The following is a 13,939-nucleotide window of genomic DNA, read 5'->3' on the forward strand; positions in this document are numbered from 1 at the left end:
TCATTATGATTCATGATGATAAAAGCTGCCATGATACGGAACTACAGGAAAAGACAGGCTAATCTTGGCATAATGGACAAGGGGATAATCTAACACGTACATCATTGCGTTTTATCTCAGTATACATTGGCTATGTTTTTATTCAGAGCTAATCTTTATGTACCCAAGCACAATAGTATTATAGCGGACTGTGTTGGCAGGGTTTGTCATGACGGCCACAGAGAGGAAGGATAATTTTCCCATGAATGGCGGTGTTTTCAAACATTATCCAAATACTGAATTGGAACCGGAAATTTACAAAAACACTTGTTTAAACAATGAAACTGAGCAATACATAATTAATCAAAACACTTATCATATTCACTGATTGTCTCTTACACCTGCAAAAAAAATTTCATTTCAGAATTCTTGACCTGCTTCAAACATTGCTCTGTAATTTAACTTTGACTGAAATAAAAATACACATACACAAATAGCACCATGACATTGTTTTTAAAATTTGCCAAAAAACACAAAAACAGCGCCTATTATGCATAGATCTGATTCCAACAGCACTTCCACTACACCAACTGAGACACGTCCTAGTGCATAGAATGATTCAAAATGACTAACTATTCCTCTCTTACGCATGGCAAGCAATTTGGCTACCTTAAAGGTTGTTTTTGATCATGCTAAAAAATAAGTTAAAACTATACATCATAGGTACACCATGTGGTATTTTTGACACAAGTGTTTGTGTAATGGTTTAACCACAACCCTTACACCAGGGTCTATGGTTTAACTCTCAATCATTGATTTTACTATAACATAACTTTGTAATTTCAGTACTTCGGGGCTTCCTGTGTACATGTTTGTTTAATTACATCAATTTATCATCCTTTTATCATCTTTTGACTATTCATTCAACAAAGTCACCAACTCACAGGAGTGTTACCTCAGTTAACCCTTTGACTGTCATAATTTTTCCCTATAAAACTGTTGTGCAACATTTTGTAAATTTTTATGCATTTTTTCAATAACTTTTTAAAGTTTTGGACTGAATTGACATGATTTCTTATTGGCTTCAGCTTCTCATCACAATTTCTGAAAAAAAACTAGAAAAAAAGTTTGGGTTTTATTTTACAAAGGTGACAAAAACGGACTTTGGCACTCAAAGGGTTAAATTATTAATATTTGCTTGATCTATCTGATGTCTTATTGTGGTTTGTTTGACTTCAAAATGTCAATCATTGCTGACCGAGGAGGTACCCAGCAGTTCATCATGACATTGCATTGAAGGTCAGTTGAACAGGTCTTAAAAGGATGTTGTGTCCAATTTGAGACAACAGTCTCAACACAGCAAACTGGTTGATATGTTGGTTGAACACATCATTTTCTCCGTAAACCACAAAACTAAACAGGGTATATGGCAGTAACAGTTGGTTTTAGCTAAATGATCAAATGATGGCAAAATGATAGGTTTTTATTCATTTGGATATCAGATATGCAGCTTGTTCATGAACTTTAAAATCATTTTATATGCAAAATACACCTCAAGCACTGCTCATGGAGAAATAAAAACACATCAGCTGACTGTGAAGACATATTGAATTAACAATGAGTTGACTGATTTATAAGCCACAGTGCTAGAAGCATCGCCAAGACTTCAAAATCGGTCACACAGGTGGCTATGAACAAGAAAAAAATAACCGTATTCTCAGTGATTGGCAGCTGTATTGGATCATATCATAAAATAAATAAAAATGCGGTCATTGTAGTATATTCTTGTCTGAAGTTTATAAAAGGTCATGCATCTGAATGGTATCATTGCATTACTCTGTACAAATTTCAAAAGTACACAAAAATCTAAGTTACTGTCATTGTGCTATGTTCTTGCATGAACTTAAGAAGTACATCTTTATCTGAGTTATGGCTGATGAGGTGTCAAAACTGGCTGAGAGGTGGCCTTATCATACCCTGTCAAAAAACTTCAACACCATGGCTGTGATTATGTATGTCCTATTGTGGTAAAAATAGGTTCATACTTGTCTGAGGGACTTGCTGTGTGTGCTAATAATAAAAATAGCATCATTGACACTTTGCTCCCATTTGACCGGGGTCAGTAGAAGTTTGACATACTTGACATGTCTGAGTAACTTGCCTGTACACTGAATGTCAAATAGCATCAATGACACCTTTCTCCCAGTAAATCAGAGCTGATGCAAGTTTGCCATGCCAACTATTAAAACTTGGCTAAATATTGTATGCAAATTTTTCAACCATTTCAACCAATAGGGATTAAGTCAACACAAGCAACCTTCATGAGGAATTTCACAGCTACCTTATCAACACCTTTAGGCTTAAAATTCTTCTCTCAATTTTGTCATCACTCAGACAAATCTAAACGAAGTCATAAATGATAACCTAAAACAAAACTGGGCAAGGGGTGACAGAGACAAAGATATTCTAACTGAAAACAAGAAATGAAATTTAAATATGTATCAAATTTTTAGCAAATTGTACCAACTGTGTATGTGCCTTGATTGTTGATTCTTTTTTTCATTTTCCAAATGCATTTGCACACTTGTGGACTAACATGTTCATTTGGGTAAAAATTCCCTCTTCAGCCAGTAATACGTATTAAAACAGAGCAAAACATTTATAAAAGTAAGGTTTTTCATAATTTTGCATGTATGCATACAAAAGTATGAGAAACCTTGCATTTATCATGCGTACATGCATCCATGAAGACTGACATATAAGAATACATACATACACTGTCTGGTCCTGATAGCTCCCAATGCTATATGTAGATATATAACCAATATGGGTGCTAATAACTGACCAGTAGACAAAGTGGACAGATACCCGATCAAATTGATGTTCACACTGTTGTGATAGTATGCCTTTGTCAGGAATCTGCAGTGAAGGATATGCTACTGATTGGTATATTCATGTGACAGATGGAATACTATTGGTTAGTGGCAGCCACACTAGATAGAATTGCAGGTATGCCTTGGAAACATCTGGTGACAATACCTTGACTTACTACACATGGATATACACACATTGCCAAATGTATGAGCCACACAATGTCATATGGTACTACAACCAGCTGACATAGTCTTAGCTTAATGTTTGGTCATCAACTGGTGTAAAAAAATTTTACATTTACCGCATAAGTGAACTTTGCTGACCCAACTCATCACTGGCTTTACATACTTTTACTGGCCTAGACACAGTGTGTAATTTCAACAAAATATACATTGTAAATATTGGTATATTACAAATATTTCTACATATATACATTTGTTATACAAGTTTCTTTTTTTCATATGTTACAATGTACATATATTTCAGATTGGAAAATCTCAAAATTATGTATTTTGTCTTTTGTGTGTAATGGGCAGAATTGGGAATTACATAACATTACATCAACAGTTTCATATTGTAAATGTTTGATTTACAAAGTTTGAAAATCTACATGCCATCCAGTATGTTATTTGAAAAGTTGAAGTCTGCCTTGCTCAGTGGATAACTGTTGTGTTTACAAAGTGTGAAGTTACAAACACAATATATTCATTGAGTGTGTTTGAACACTTGTGGCCTTCTCAAGCAAATAACTATTGGATTTGTAAAGTGTAAACTTTCCACTTCCATTAATTCAGAAACTTCAACTGAATCAAGGTCTTGTTCTATGAATATTCATTTTGGTTTTATACAAAATGTAAAATTTACTTAAAAATTCATTCACAAACTGGGACAAAGTCATGATCATGTTGAGTGAAGGACTCTTGACTTTGCAAATTACAAACTGTATAATAGAAACATAATTCACAAGATGGGCCAAAGCTATAGCCGTGTGCTGTGAATAGCCACTGGGTTTACTGCTGTGTAAGCTTGCACACATAATTTTAACAGATCAGAGCAATTTATGAGCTTGTTTGAGTATGACTAATTGGTTCACAAAGTTTAAAGTTTATAACTGTTCAACTATAGAGGGTCAAATCTTATATCTGACACTAAGTCTCATAAGGTGACAACGTTATTCACTTGTTCTGGGAATGTCGTGTGATTTGAAAATAGCTAGATTGCTTCATCTACAGGTACCAGTACAGCATGTGTTCAAACATTACAAACTTCTACCCTGTTTTGAAGATATTGCTGATCAAATAAACACAGTATGTAGTGCAATATCAAGATGCAATTCAGTAAAGTTTTCTATGAGTTTCTTCATCTCTTTAATAGGAATTCTACTCAACTGAGAATATAGACACATCCAAGTTTAGAAATAGCCATGTAAATTATTAGTAGCTGTGCTACATCAAAGCTTGTCAGAGTTTTTAACAGGGTCTGAAAATTTCTGATTTTGCAGCATTTTGTTTTAAAAGGATTTCTATTACGTGTATGTGGTACTTACATTATCTGCTTTGAAAACTGTTCAAAGTGGATCTACCATACTTCCTGAAGTAGTCAAGAACAAGACAACAAAAGACCCCAACACAAGATGGTGTTCCAAAACTATGCCATGTATGGATGAACAAAAAATCAGATGTGGAAACTAAAACAGTGAACACAAGGCATAAGCACATACATTACAACAAGAGATAAACAGCTGCAGTTTAGCACTTTTTCGCTACACAACAATAAGTGTAAATGCATAGTAACTAATTTAGTACACGAAGTGACCCCATTCAACCATTGGGACAAACCGTATCAATAACAAATCACAGGACTTGACTATTATTTGACATCAAAGAGAGTCAGTAAATGAATTGGTGGCAACACATTCTGATCATGCTTTTTCTTTCTTTTTCAGTTTTTTCAATTTCCTCCCTCCAAGCTGGAACTCTACGCCTCCTGAGGCAGCTTGAGTTTCTAAGGAGGTGCTGGACTTGGCACGTTGCATCTTAGCGTTTTCTAAGGAACTGCTGGACTTGGCTCGTTGTAACTTGTCATGTACTTCGTTCTCCATTAGTTCGTAATCTCTCTGTTCGGCCAATTTCAAGTAGGCTGACTCGTCCTGAGAAAATCTGTGAATCATGTACCGCGAGCTGTAGCGGTTGATGTCGTAGTCGGGATTTTTTGATGTGTGGTTGCTCTGTACCGGAGCGTCACTCGCGGATGTGTCTATGGATTCAGTGATTGTGTGGTACGCAGGACGGTAGAGAGATGGACTGGCAGGAGCTGAGTCACTAACAACACTGGTATCAATTGCATCGGTAATACTTGAGTATGTTGGTATGCTGGTGTAGGGTTTTGGTATCTGTAAACGGCTAATTTGATCATCCGGAGCAAAGCTAAACTGTGACATATTGCTATCTGAGCTTCTCCTACTATCGACTTGCCTTGGCATGAGACTATTCCCAGTATTACCCAGTAAAACCTGTCTCACTAAACCATGGCTATCTCTGCTTGTGCTTGCTCTCTCGCTGTCAACTGGCATTCTTAGTTTGGGCAATGTGGCAGTCGGTGTGTTCCTTGAAATCTGTCTACGTACTGGCTGGAATTCCTCCTCATCTGAAAGATAGGAATCCATGGACTGTGCAGACTCCTGCATGGATGCCCACCGTTCAAAGGTACTCCTCTGTTTCTTCCCAATTTTTGGCATTTTTTCAGAAGGGTTTTCTTCTGGCGACAGAGTTTGCTCAGATGGATCTTTTGACGTCCCTGTACTGAACACGGTCTCTTGTCTCTCAAGTTTATATTTTGAAGATCGTACTCTTTCTGTGTCCAGGTCAAGGGTGATGGGGCCTTCACCAGGTGTTGCATCTTCGCTGTCTCTTGATGCTGAACTGTCAAAAGACACAGTCTTTGCCGGGCTGTCGAGCCTTTTCGATGAAACTGGAGATTGCACTGAACTTGAACTATCAACACTCCAACTACCATGTAACTCTTTCCTCCCTGCTGTTTTGGACTTTTCCTGTGTGGCAGTGTTAAACCCCATCGGCTCAATGGGTCTTTTCAGTGTGGCCCCACTGACAACTGTATGTTCTGATGAGGTTTGCCAGGAAGCAGAGCTGAAACTTTCCCTTTCCGATGGCATTCCTGCAGACATGGTACTGACGGCCATCTGACCTATGTGTGGCATCTGAGCTGATGAGGTGACCACAGATTGTTCAGTGGTCACTGGTATGACCTGTACCTGATGAAGCAAGCTCTGCATTGACTGTACTGCACTGACAGTCTGCAAAGCTATTTGTTCAAGTCTAACCAGTCTTTGGTCTATGCTCTGTATCGACATTTTGGTCCTGTTGTTCTTTTCGTTCACCTCTTCCAGCTTTAAAGCCATGGCCTCCGTTCTACAGTAAAAGATTGAAAAGGTAGACAATGATGAGTGTTTCTACAGACCCTTTTATGATAATGGTTTCACCCAAACCCACTTGTGTTAATGGTAAATGTGGACGTGTTAATAACCGGAAATAGGGGTGAACAGATTCAGACATGACTAATTTTTTAGGGCTTCTTTATCATATTTTCCTGCTCTGTAAAATCTCTGAATCATGTAACTCTACTTTCAATACTACAGAGATTAACACGATTGGAACTAATTTGGGATACTTGGATGGTGAAGTAATGTCAATTTCATCTACAAATGTAACCTCATCTGCTTTTCTTTTTAAGTTACACTGTCACTTGTTTTTATGAGTAATTTGTAATATTGCAACATTCAGCTAAAGGGCACCTAAAACTTTTGAGAAATTTGAAAAATATAAAGATCCAATTATCCCAAATTAGTTCCAATCGTGTTTATTGTAAAATTGAACACAACACAAACAACATTTTTGTGGCTACTCCCAAGCCATGTGTCATAAACTTGCTCTGTGCTAAAATGCCCAGGGCACTATTGCAAAACAGTCAAATCAGTGCATCACTCTTCTGTGCATACATCACAGAAAAACAAAACACGGGAAATCATAGGATTTTACAAATCATCATGAGTTGTCAGAAGGGTTAAAGCGTGTTTGTATATTCAATGCAATTTACCTTTCATGTGTCTCAGACACCATGACTTCACTGGAGGTTCGTTTCATTTCTTCCTCATTGCGGAAATAATATTCCATGCACTCTTCCTCAAAATCAAATAACTTCTCAACATCCTCATCAGATAAAAACAATTCTGCAAAAATGAATGACAAACACAAGTACATCAGCAATGATTATCATAAACCTGGTGTGGCAGATGATGTCATCTGTCAGCCTCATTTAAATGTTCTGACCTTCCCATGATGCTCCAGTGCTGGCTTTTGTGAACGGAGGATACAAATAGCTCACACACACACACAAACATGAAGTTACCGTAGTGTTTCCTCAGAGTTGTAAAACATTGGCTGGAGGATATCAAACCTGTCTTACTTAACCAGAAATTCTGTTTAAGTCTTTAATATGGCGCCAAGAAATTGTTAAAAACAGCTATATATACTGTACTTATGGACCTGCAATGATTGCCTTTAAAATCTGACTCTCGTCAATGTCTTCCCATTTTTTATTTAACCTTTCTTCTGAAGCAATAGACACGTCTGTTTGAACACAGTTGCTAGCTGAGTGTTTACAATGGATGCCACTGTGTACATCTGCAGTGTCACAGAAATTGCAAGCTGACAGATCCCAGGGTAAATCTGCTTGACAAACTTGATTTTTCGTCATATGTTGAAACTGGGCAAATAGGTATGGAAGCAACAATTGTACATAGACAGTACACATATTGATGAACAAATATGTGACAAACATGCAGAGTTTAGTTGCACTTTGTGTAATTACAGATTGTACACTATGAGCACACATACACATACCTACAATACACACTACAACACAAAATGCAATACACACTACAACATATATGCCATACACCTCTCTGGAATGACTGTTCCTAAAATATATAGACAGGTAGTTATGAACAAAGCTAAAAATAGAGTACAAAACAAGACTGAGTTTAAGTCGGTTGACGAAATAATATGACAGGGATCAAAACAATACTTACTTAATCCCTTATCCAGTGTGGTTGGACGGAATTTACGACAGCGACGAAACAGGTAACGAATGAACATGTACAAGTGACTGATGATAATAATAGGAGGAGCAAGGACTGCAATCTGTTCATATTCCATTACAAGTCGATAGCGTTGAAATTTCCATATCTGTCTAGATATTGCATTGACTGCTTCAAAAGTATTGCTGCAAAATAAATGATTAAAATGCTAGTGTAAATTTTTCAGGAATTATTTTCACAGCAGTTCATAGTTTGCATCAATACATGAAAATACATGTCACGGTGTTATCATATTAAAAATATCATGATATGAATAACAAGGCTTGCATATAAATAATGATTCAAACTCTATACTGTGAAGAAAAATAATTCATGAATAACAGGCTGTGCAACGCCTATGTCTAAGTAAAAGTAATATTTCAGACAGTTTGGAAGCACTAATAGGACAATGGTAGCATAATTGATCAACACACTATGGTTTCATTTTATAATATGGTATATAGCCACACATACATATTTTGAATATTTAGTCCAATGGTAAAGACAGCAGTGAAATATTGACACCCAATGCTAAGATTACTAAGATAACTTACTTGAAAACAGCAATCAAGAGGTTGATTAATAAAATATTTGCCACCAGTAAATAAAGAGTCATGAGGAGTGGTGTCACCCAGTGACCTGTTGAACACTGAGGTGCGTCAGGTTCATCCTCGGTACATTCAGCTGCAATTAATCAATACAAGAGGTACACATTAATTTCTCTAATAGCTGAATATTTAATGGACTACCAATTGCTCTTTTTATTAAAAGGTAAAATGCACCTCAAAGAAATATATTCCGGCTCTCAAACATTTTTGGTCCAACACTTGTGGGGTCTCATTTTGAAGATCATGGAGTAAATAAAGTTTTCAACAGCTTGTTTCTGTGAAAATTGAGAATTAAATATTTTCCCATTGAGTTAACATGGGGATGGCGACCATTTGAAATTTCAAATATTGGTAAAATGTTACTTAATTAAAAAATTAATTATTTCTCTAGTACAAAATTTGCACAGTGACCCCTGAGTTTCATTCTCGATTTTGAAAGAAAATGAAGTTTCCATACAGGAAGTTTGAGTCTTTCAATTTCAAGGCGCGTACTAACATAAAGCAACCATACACTTACTCACTACAGTGTCTATCACATTGGAGATAAAATTTTGCTAATAGTCATATCTTGCTCAGGAACTCTGACTTATTCATTATTGAAAATTCAAGAAAATCATACTGCTCATTCATTATTCAAAATTGCTATCAATTGCTATCAAGAGAATAAAGTTGCAGAACTTCTATGAGAAATGATTAAATTGATGACTTTCATAAAATGAAACAAAGCTACATGTGCAGTCATTGAATAATACAAAACTATGCTGGGGTAAGACGCAACACATGTAAGCAGTTGCCAACACATTGGGGTAGAGTTGACTCTTGAAGGGTCTGAGGCAGATTCCCTAAGCGTATACAGCATACAGCCTCAGAGCCTTAAGTATAAACCTGATATTTGGAGCTTTGCTTCCTGTAATTCAGACAGTACAAGACTCAATCTCACATGAATTCAAGAAATTTCTTTATGTAGTGGTATAATCTTCACAAAATACTTATTTCAAAATTTGTAAGGTATTTGGTTCAATTTGAAACCACAACACAAAGAATTCTGAATCCACTTCTAACCTTAAGCATATCACTAACCACATAACACTGCCAGAGAAAATGTAGTGCATCTATCTTTGCACTCATAATGGTATTTGTTGAAATATCATCATTTTTTACCACAAACTTTGTATTGTGTTCCATTCAACTCAACTCAATTTATCAAAAGGAACATCACTTGGACGTTCCCAATGAATCCCAATCAGAAAATAGCAATGTTCCACAAGCCAGCAGAGTTGATTTTTCAAGATGGCAGGAAAATGCAGTATGGAATATTTCAAGACTGATTGTGAATAAGATGGACTGCATGTAAGGCCACAAACCATGAATTATTTGTGAAAATAAAGTTTTCTTCATACGAGATACCTCTGGCTCTTCCTATCCTCAGCATTTCCTCCGCTACAATTGTTGGCCAACAACACAGTGAAATCTCAAAGGTCAACAAGGCTGACACAGTACATCTATGCTTTTGCTTGGTATAAGTTTTTTATATGAGTCAAACTTATTTGTACTATTATATTTCATCATACAGCTAGTTTGAGGTTTATAGCAGAGGTTTTAAGGCTGTCTGCTCTATGCTCTGATGGAATCTGACTCAGAGCTCTTTGACTTCAAAGTGCTCTGAGATCAGGGCTTTCAGATCTGAGCCTCTGAAAAGTCAACTCTACCAACACCTTGATATCATTCAAAACTCCTCTAGATGATCGACCATTTCTGTGATTTGAAAGGATGATTTGAAATGTTTTTTGCTTAAAATGCTAAAACCTGAACATTGTGTTACATTAACAGTATATCGTCTTTCAGTGACGAAACTTACATTGTTTGTTTGTTTGTTTGTTTTGCTTACTTGTCATTGACTTCACAGAGATGATAGCATTCTTAATTAGGCTGCCATACAACTTTGTCCAAATCAAAGAAATACAAGTATAGTGATTTATCATCAAAAAACAGCTTTACATTTGCAGTATTGCCTATCTTAATTACATCACTGCCTACGCTATGTCAATCACAAGTTATCAATAACAGAGACAATTACCTACAAGTATCAAACACAACACCTACCCAATGATCAGTGACTTTTTGAAAATAATATGCCAGAGCATTGTAAATGATCAATTTGAATATTTTTCATATTTCCAATGTAAAAAATTGAAAAACACTACAGCTGCATGAATGTTACTTTCTGTGTTGCCATTGCATTAACTTAATGCGAAAAATATCCAGTATACGAAAAAAAATGCTCCAGAGCAGTGCCCCTTGAAACAAACACTATTTCAGAGCCCCGCAGTCAGTTTAAGATTCTATAGATATTCTGTCAATCAGTTCTGTAACAGTGCCGGCAAAGTTAACTATATTTGTATGCCAAGAGACCTTTCTGTCCTCCAAGAAACATACGATATTGACTAAGCAAATAATTGACGGATGAATTACATTCTATATATCATCGAATATAATACATTGCCACAGCGCCCCATAAATCTAGTTACTAACAGATTACTGTTTTGATATACCTAGAAGCTTTGTGTTAATGCAAACATAATCAAAACCTGGCCATGTCGGGATTACTTCTCATACAATTCGAGTCAATATGCCTACAATCCTTACAGTATAACGGCAAACCCAGTGCTAATCTATTTTCAGAATGGTTCATTCTATTTCTGTTTCAATCATGTATCAGTTTTACAACTGGAAAATCATGGCCTGCAGCTGCTTTCTTTTTGCCCCTGAACAGTTTTTGTTCCAAACCAGATTTCTGTAACCTACAGAAGAGTTCAACTTCCTACAGGTGTTTAATTAGGCAGTCCAACTCTGGACCGTGCCTGCATTCTGAAATGCCAGAGAAAAGTGAGAATAAATTCAAAGGATTTGTTAACTATTTGGCGTCTTCAGTACTTTGCCAGAGAGAAAACATGGATGGGTACTCACGATCAATATCAGGAGCGTAGACTTCACCGTACAACATGAAGTATGGCTCTAGAAGTATCATCTTGACTGATGTCCAGGAAAAAGGCAGGTTTGGGAATTTTACTGACTGCCTCACAACGCCAAAGCTGACCAGGAGAACCATGAAGATAATGCATATATAAATCATGTCAACCACCTGATGGAAGAAATCAAATATAATTGTCAGGGACCATATATTCCGTTGAACTGCATGAATTCTGGAAGGGCTCTGGAAAGGCATATAAAAATGAAGTCTACCAATGTTTCCACAGTAGTCTTGATCTATCAATGTACCGGGTACAACATACCAGTATACACAGAACACTATAGCCTATCACAATGGATGGAATGATTGATTTAAAACTGTACATCATGGTGTAATGTTCCTGGGGTACAGTTTATGAATGCTCAAAGGTTTGCAATATTTGCTGGCCTGCTGACTATGTGGACACATTTTCAAGACTACGGAGTACATGTAATTATTGTGAAAAAGAAAAATGTAATTTTTTCTGAAGAGTTAATGCTGGGTTAGTAGTGATTTGAATTTAAATATGGGTAAATTTTACATGATCTTTTCTTTGATATCAAAACTTGTGCGGTGGCCATCGATTTATATCTTGATTTTAAAAGAGTATGGTTTTAAGTTTCTTTAAGTCAGTATGTGCCTTGAAAGTGAAAGACTTAAACTTTTGCTCAAACTTTCCTAAATGAAACTTTCAATCATTCTCTTATTAAATCAACCATAAAAATCAGAGGTCACCGTGCAGAGTTTGGAACTAGTGGAACAAATTAACCAACATTTTGCGGCATTTGAAATTCAAATTGGCCGCCATCCCTGTGTTAACTCTATAAGAGAAAAATCAAATTTGGGATTTTCGAAAAACTAAGATGGTGAAAGTTTTTCTTTCTCCAAGAGCTTTAAAATGAACCCCCACAATTGGTAGATCAGAAAAGAATTGTAGAAATTTGAGAGTCCTAATATCTGTCATCAAGGCGTGTTCTCCCTTAAAGTCCATATATTACCAATGGAAAGATATTTTTTATTTTTTTACTATAAACTCTTATTGGAGTCATGTGTCAAATGCTGGTGTCATTTTATTCATTTCTGTTGATAAATAAATGCAATCTTGCTAAAAATTCACAGCTTGAGAAAAAAATCTGTTTGAACCACGCCCTCACCTGTGACGTCACGTGAGGCCATTGTTGTGCAAATCGATCTATGCCTCCAGTACATACACAGTCAACAATGGCGTCAAATTTAAACTCGGTGAGCGCGAATGAAGAGATAGTTTTTGGACTAGGAGTGTATGATTCAGATGATAATGGGGAGTTTTGGGCTCTACGGTACATGACTATTGTTCAGGAAATTCAGGGCCACGGCCGTACAGGTTTGAGCCAGTGAGGTGTGAGGTATCTCCCCAACCTGCGGATCAATCGACTATAGACCAAGCGACAAAATACCTTCAGATCCAGGTTCACCTGAGCCTTCACGAGTGGGAAACACAGATAGGTAGTAATAAGTAGGGCTTCGCTTTTATGATAAATATGAAAGCGGCTGTGTGAAACTCGAATTCATAACTCTGTCTGTCATCAGATGCTGATACGAGTGTGACTAACAAGCCCAGGTAACGAGAAGAGAGCACCAGGTATACACGCTACGTTGGACTTGGCATCACACTAAAATGTCTTGTGTATGCCCTTTGTTTTAAAAACGCCTAAAAGATCATTTTTGACATTTATGTAATAAACAACGAAATGAAACCACAAATTATGGAGAATGATAATTATCCAATTACTGATATTCGCGCTGCGTTAGTTCCGTGAACCTTCATTCCTTGTTGATCATTTTGCTGATAATTTGAAAGACCAACAAAACGATCTGTGAAAGTTTTTTTCTCTTGACCATATTTGTTTGTATCGCAGGATTACTAATTTCGTAATGGAGTCAGGTTGATTCGTGTATCTCCACTGATCTTCACAGCATAGTAGAGCCTAGCCGAATCAGGTATGCGGGCTCTCCGACTCACTGATACCTACAAGACACTGTACCGTATCGTCGTACACATTTCGTGACATCGACACTGCACACTGCACTGATGGCCTCGCATGACGTCATGTCACGTGACCATTTCAAGGCCAATATGACTTCAGATTTTTTCTGAGGACCTGTATTTCGAGCGTTTTATGTATGAAATATAATATTTTAGAAATGGATACCAAAAATAATTTTTAATGATTTGGGTATTATGGCTTTTTTACTAAACAACAGTATTAAGTTCAAATTAAACAAAATCAGGTAATATATGGAATTTAAGGAAAATTTGAGCAGAAGCTTTTA

At 36.6% G+C, this 13,939-nt stretch overlaps 1 protein-coding gene across 2 annotated transcripts in view; it reads right to left on the reverse strand.

Moving 5' to 3' along the window:
* Positions 1-4,579: 4,579 nt before the first annotated feature.
* LOC139122003 (transient receptor potential cation channel subfamily M member 3-like) overlaps positions 4,580-13,939 on the reverse strand; it is a 60,115-nt gene continuing 50,755 nt past the window's right edge. For both annotated transcript variants that reach the window (XM_070687341.1, XM_070687340.1), the window contains 5 exons: positions 11,584-11,758; positions 8,563-8,692; positions 7,961-8,154; positions 6,967-7,099; positions 4,580-6,281 (listed from right to left, as the gene is read on the reverse strand). In XM_070687341.1, the coding sequence (XP_070543442.1) occupies positions 4,775-6,281; positions 6,967-7,099; positions 7,961-8,154; positions 8,563-8,692; positions 11,584-11,758 (2,139 nt within the window). In that variant the 3' untranslated portion in view covers positions 4,580-4,774. The remainder of the gene's footprint in view (positions 6,282-6,966; positions 7,100-7,960; positions 8,155-8,562; positions 8,693-11,583; positions 11,759-13,939) is intronic.

Source organism: Ptychodera flava, chromosome 21 (genome assembly GCF_041260155.1).
Source record: "Ptychodera flava strain L36383 chromosome 21, AS_Pfla_20210202, whole genome shotgun sequence".
Lineage (NCBI taxonomy): Eukaryota > Metazoa > Hemichordata > Enteropneusta > Ptychoderidae > Ptychodera > Ptychodera flava.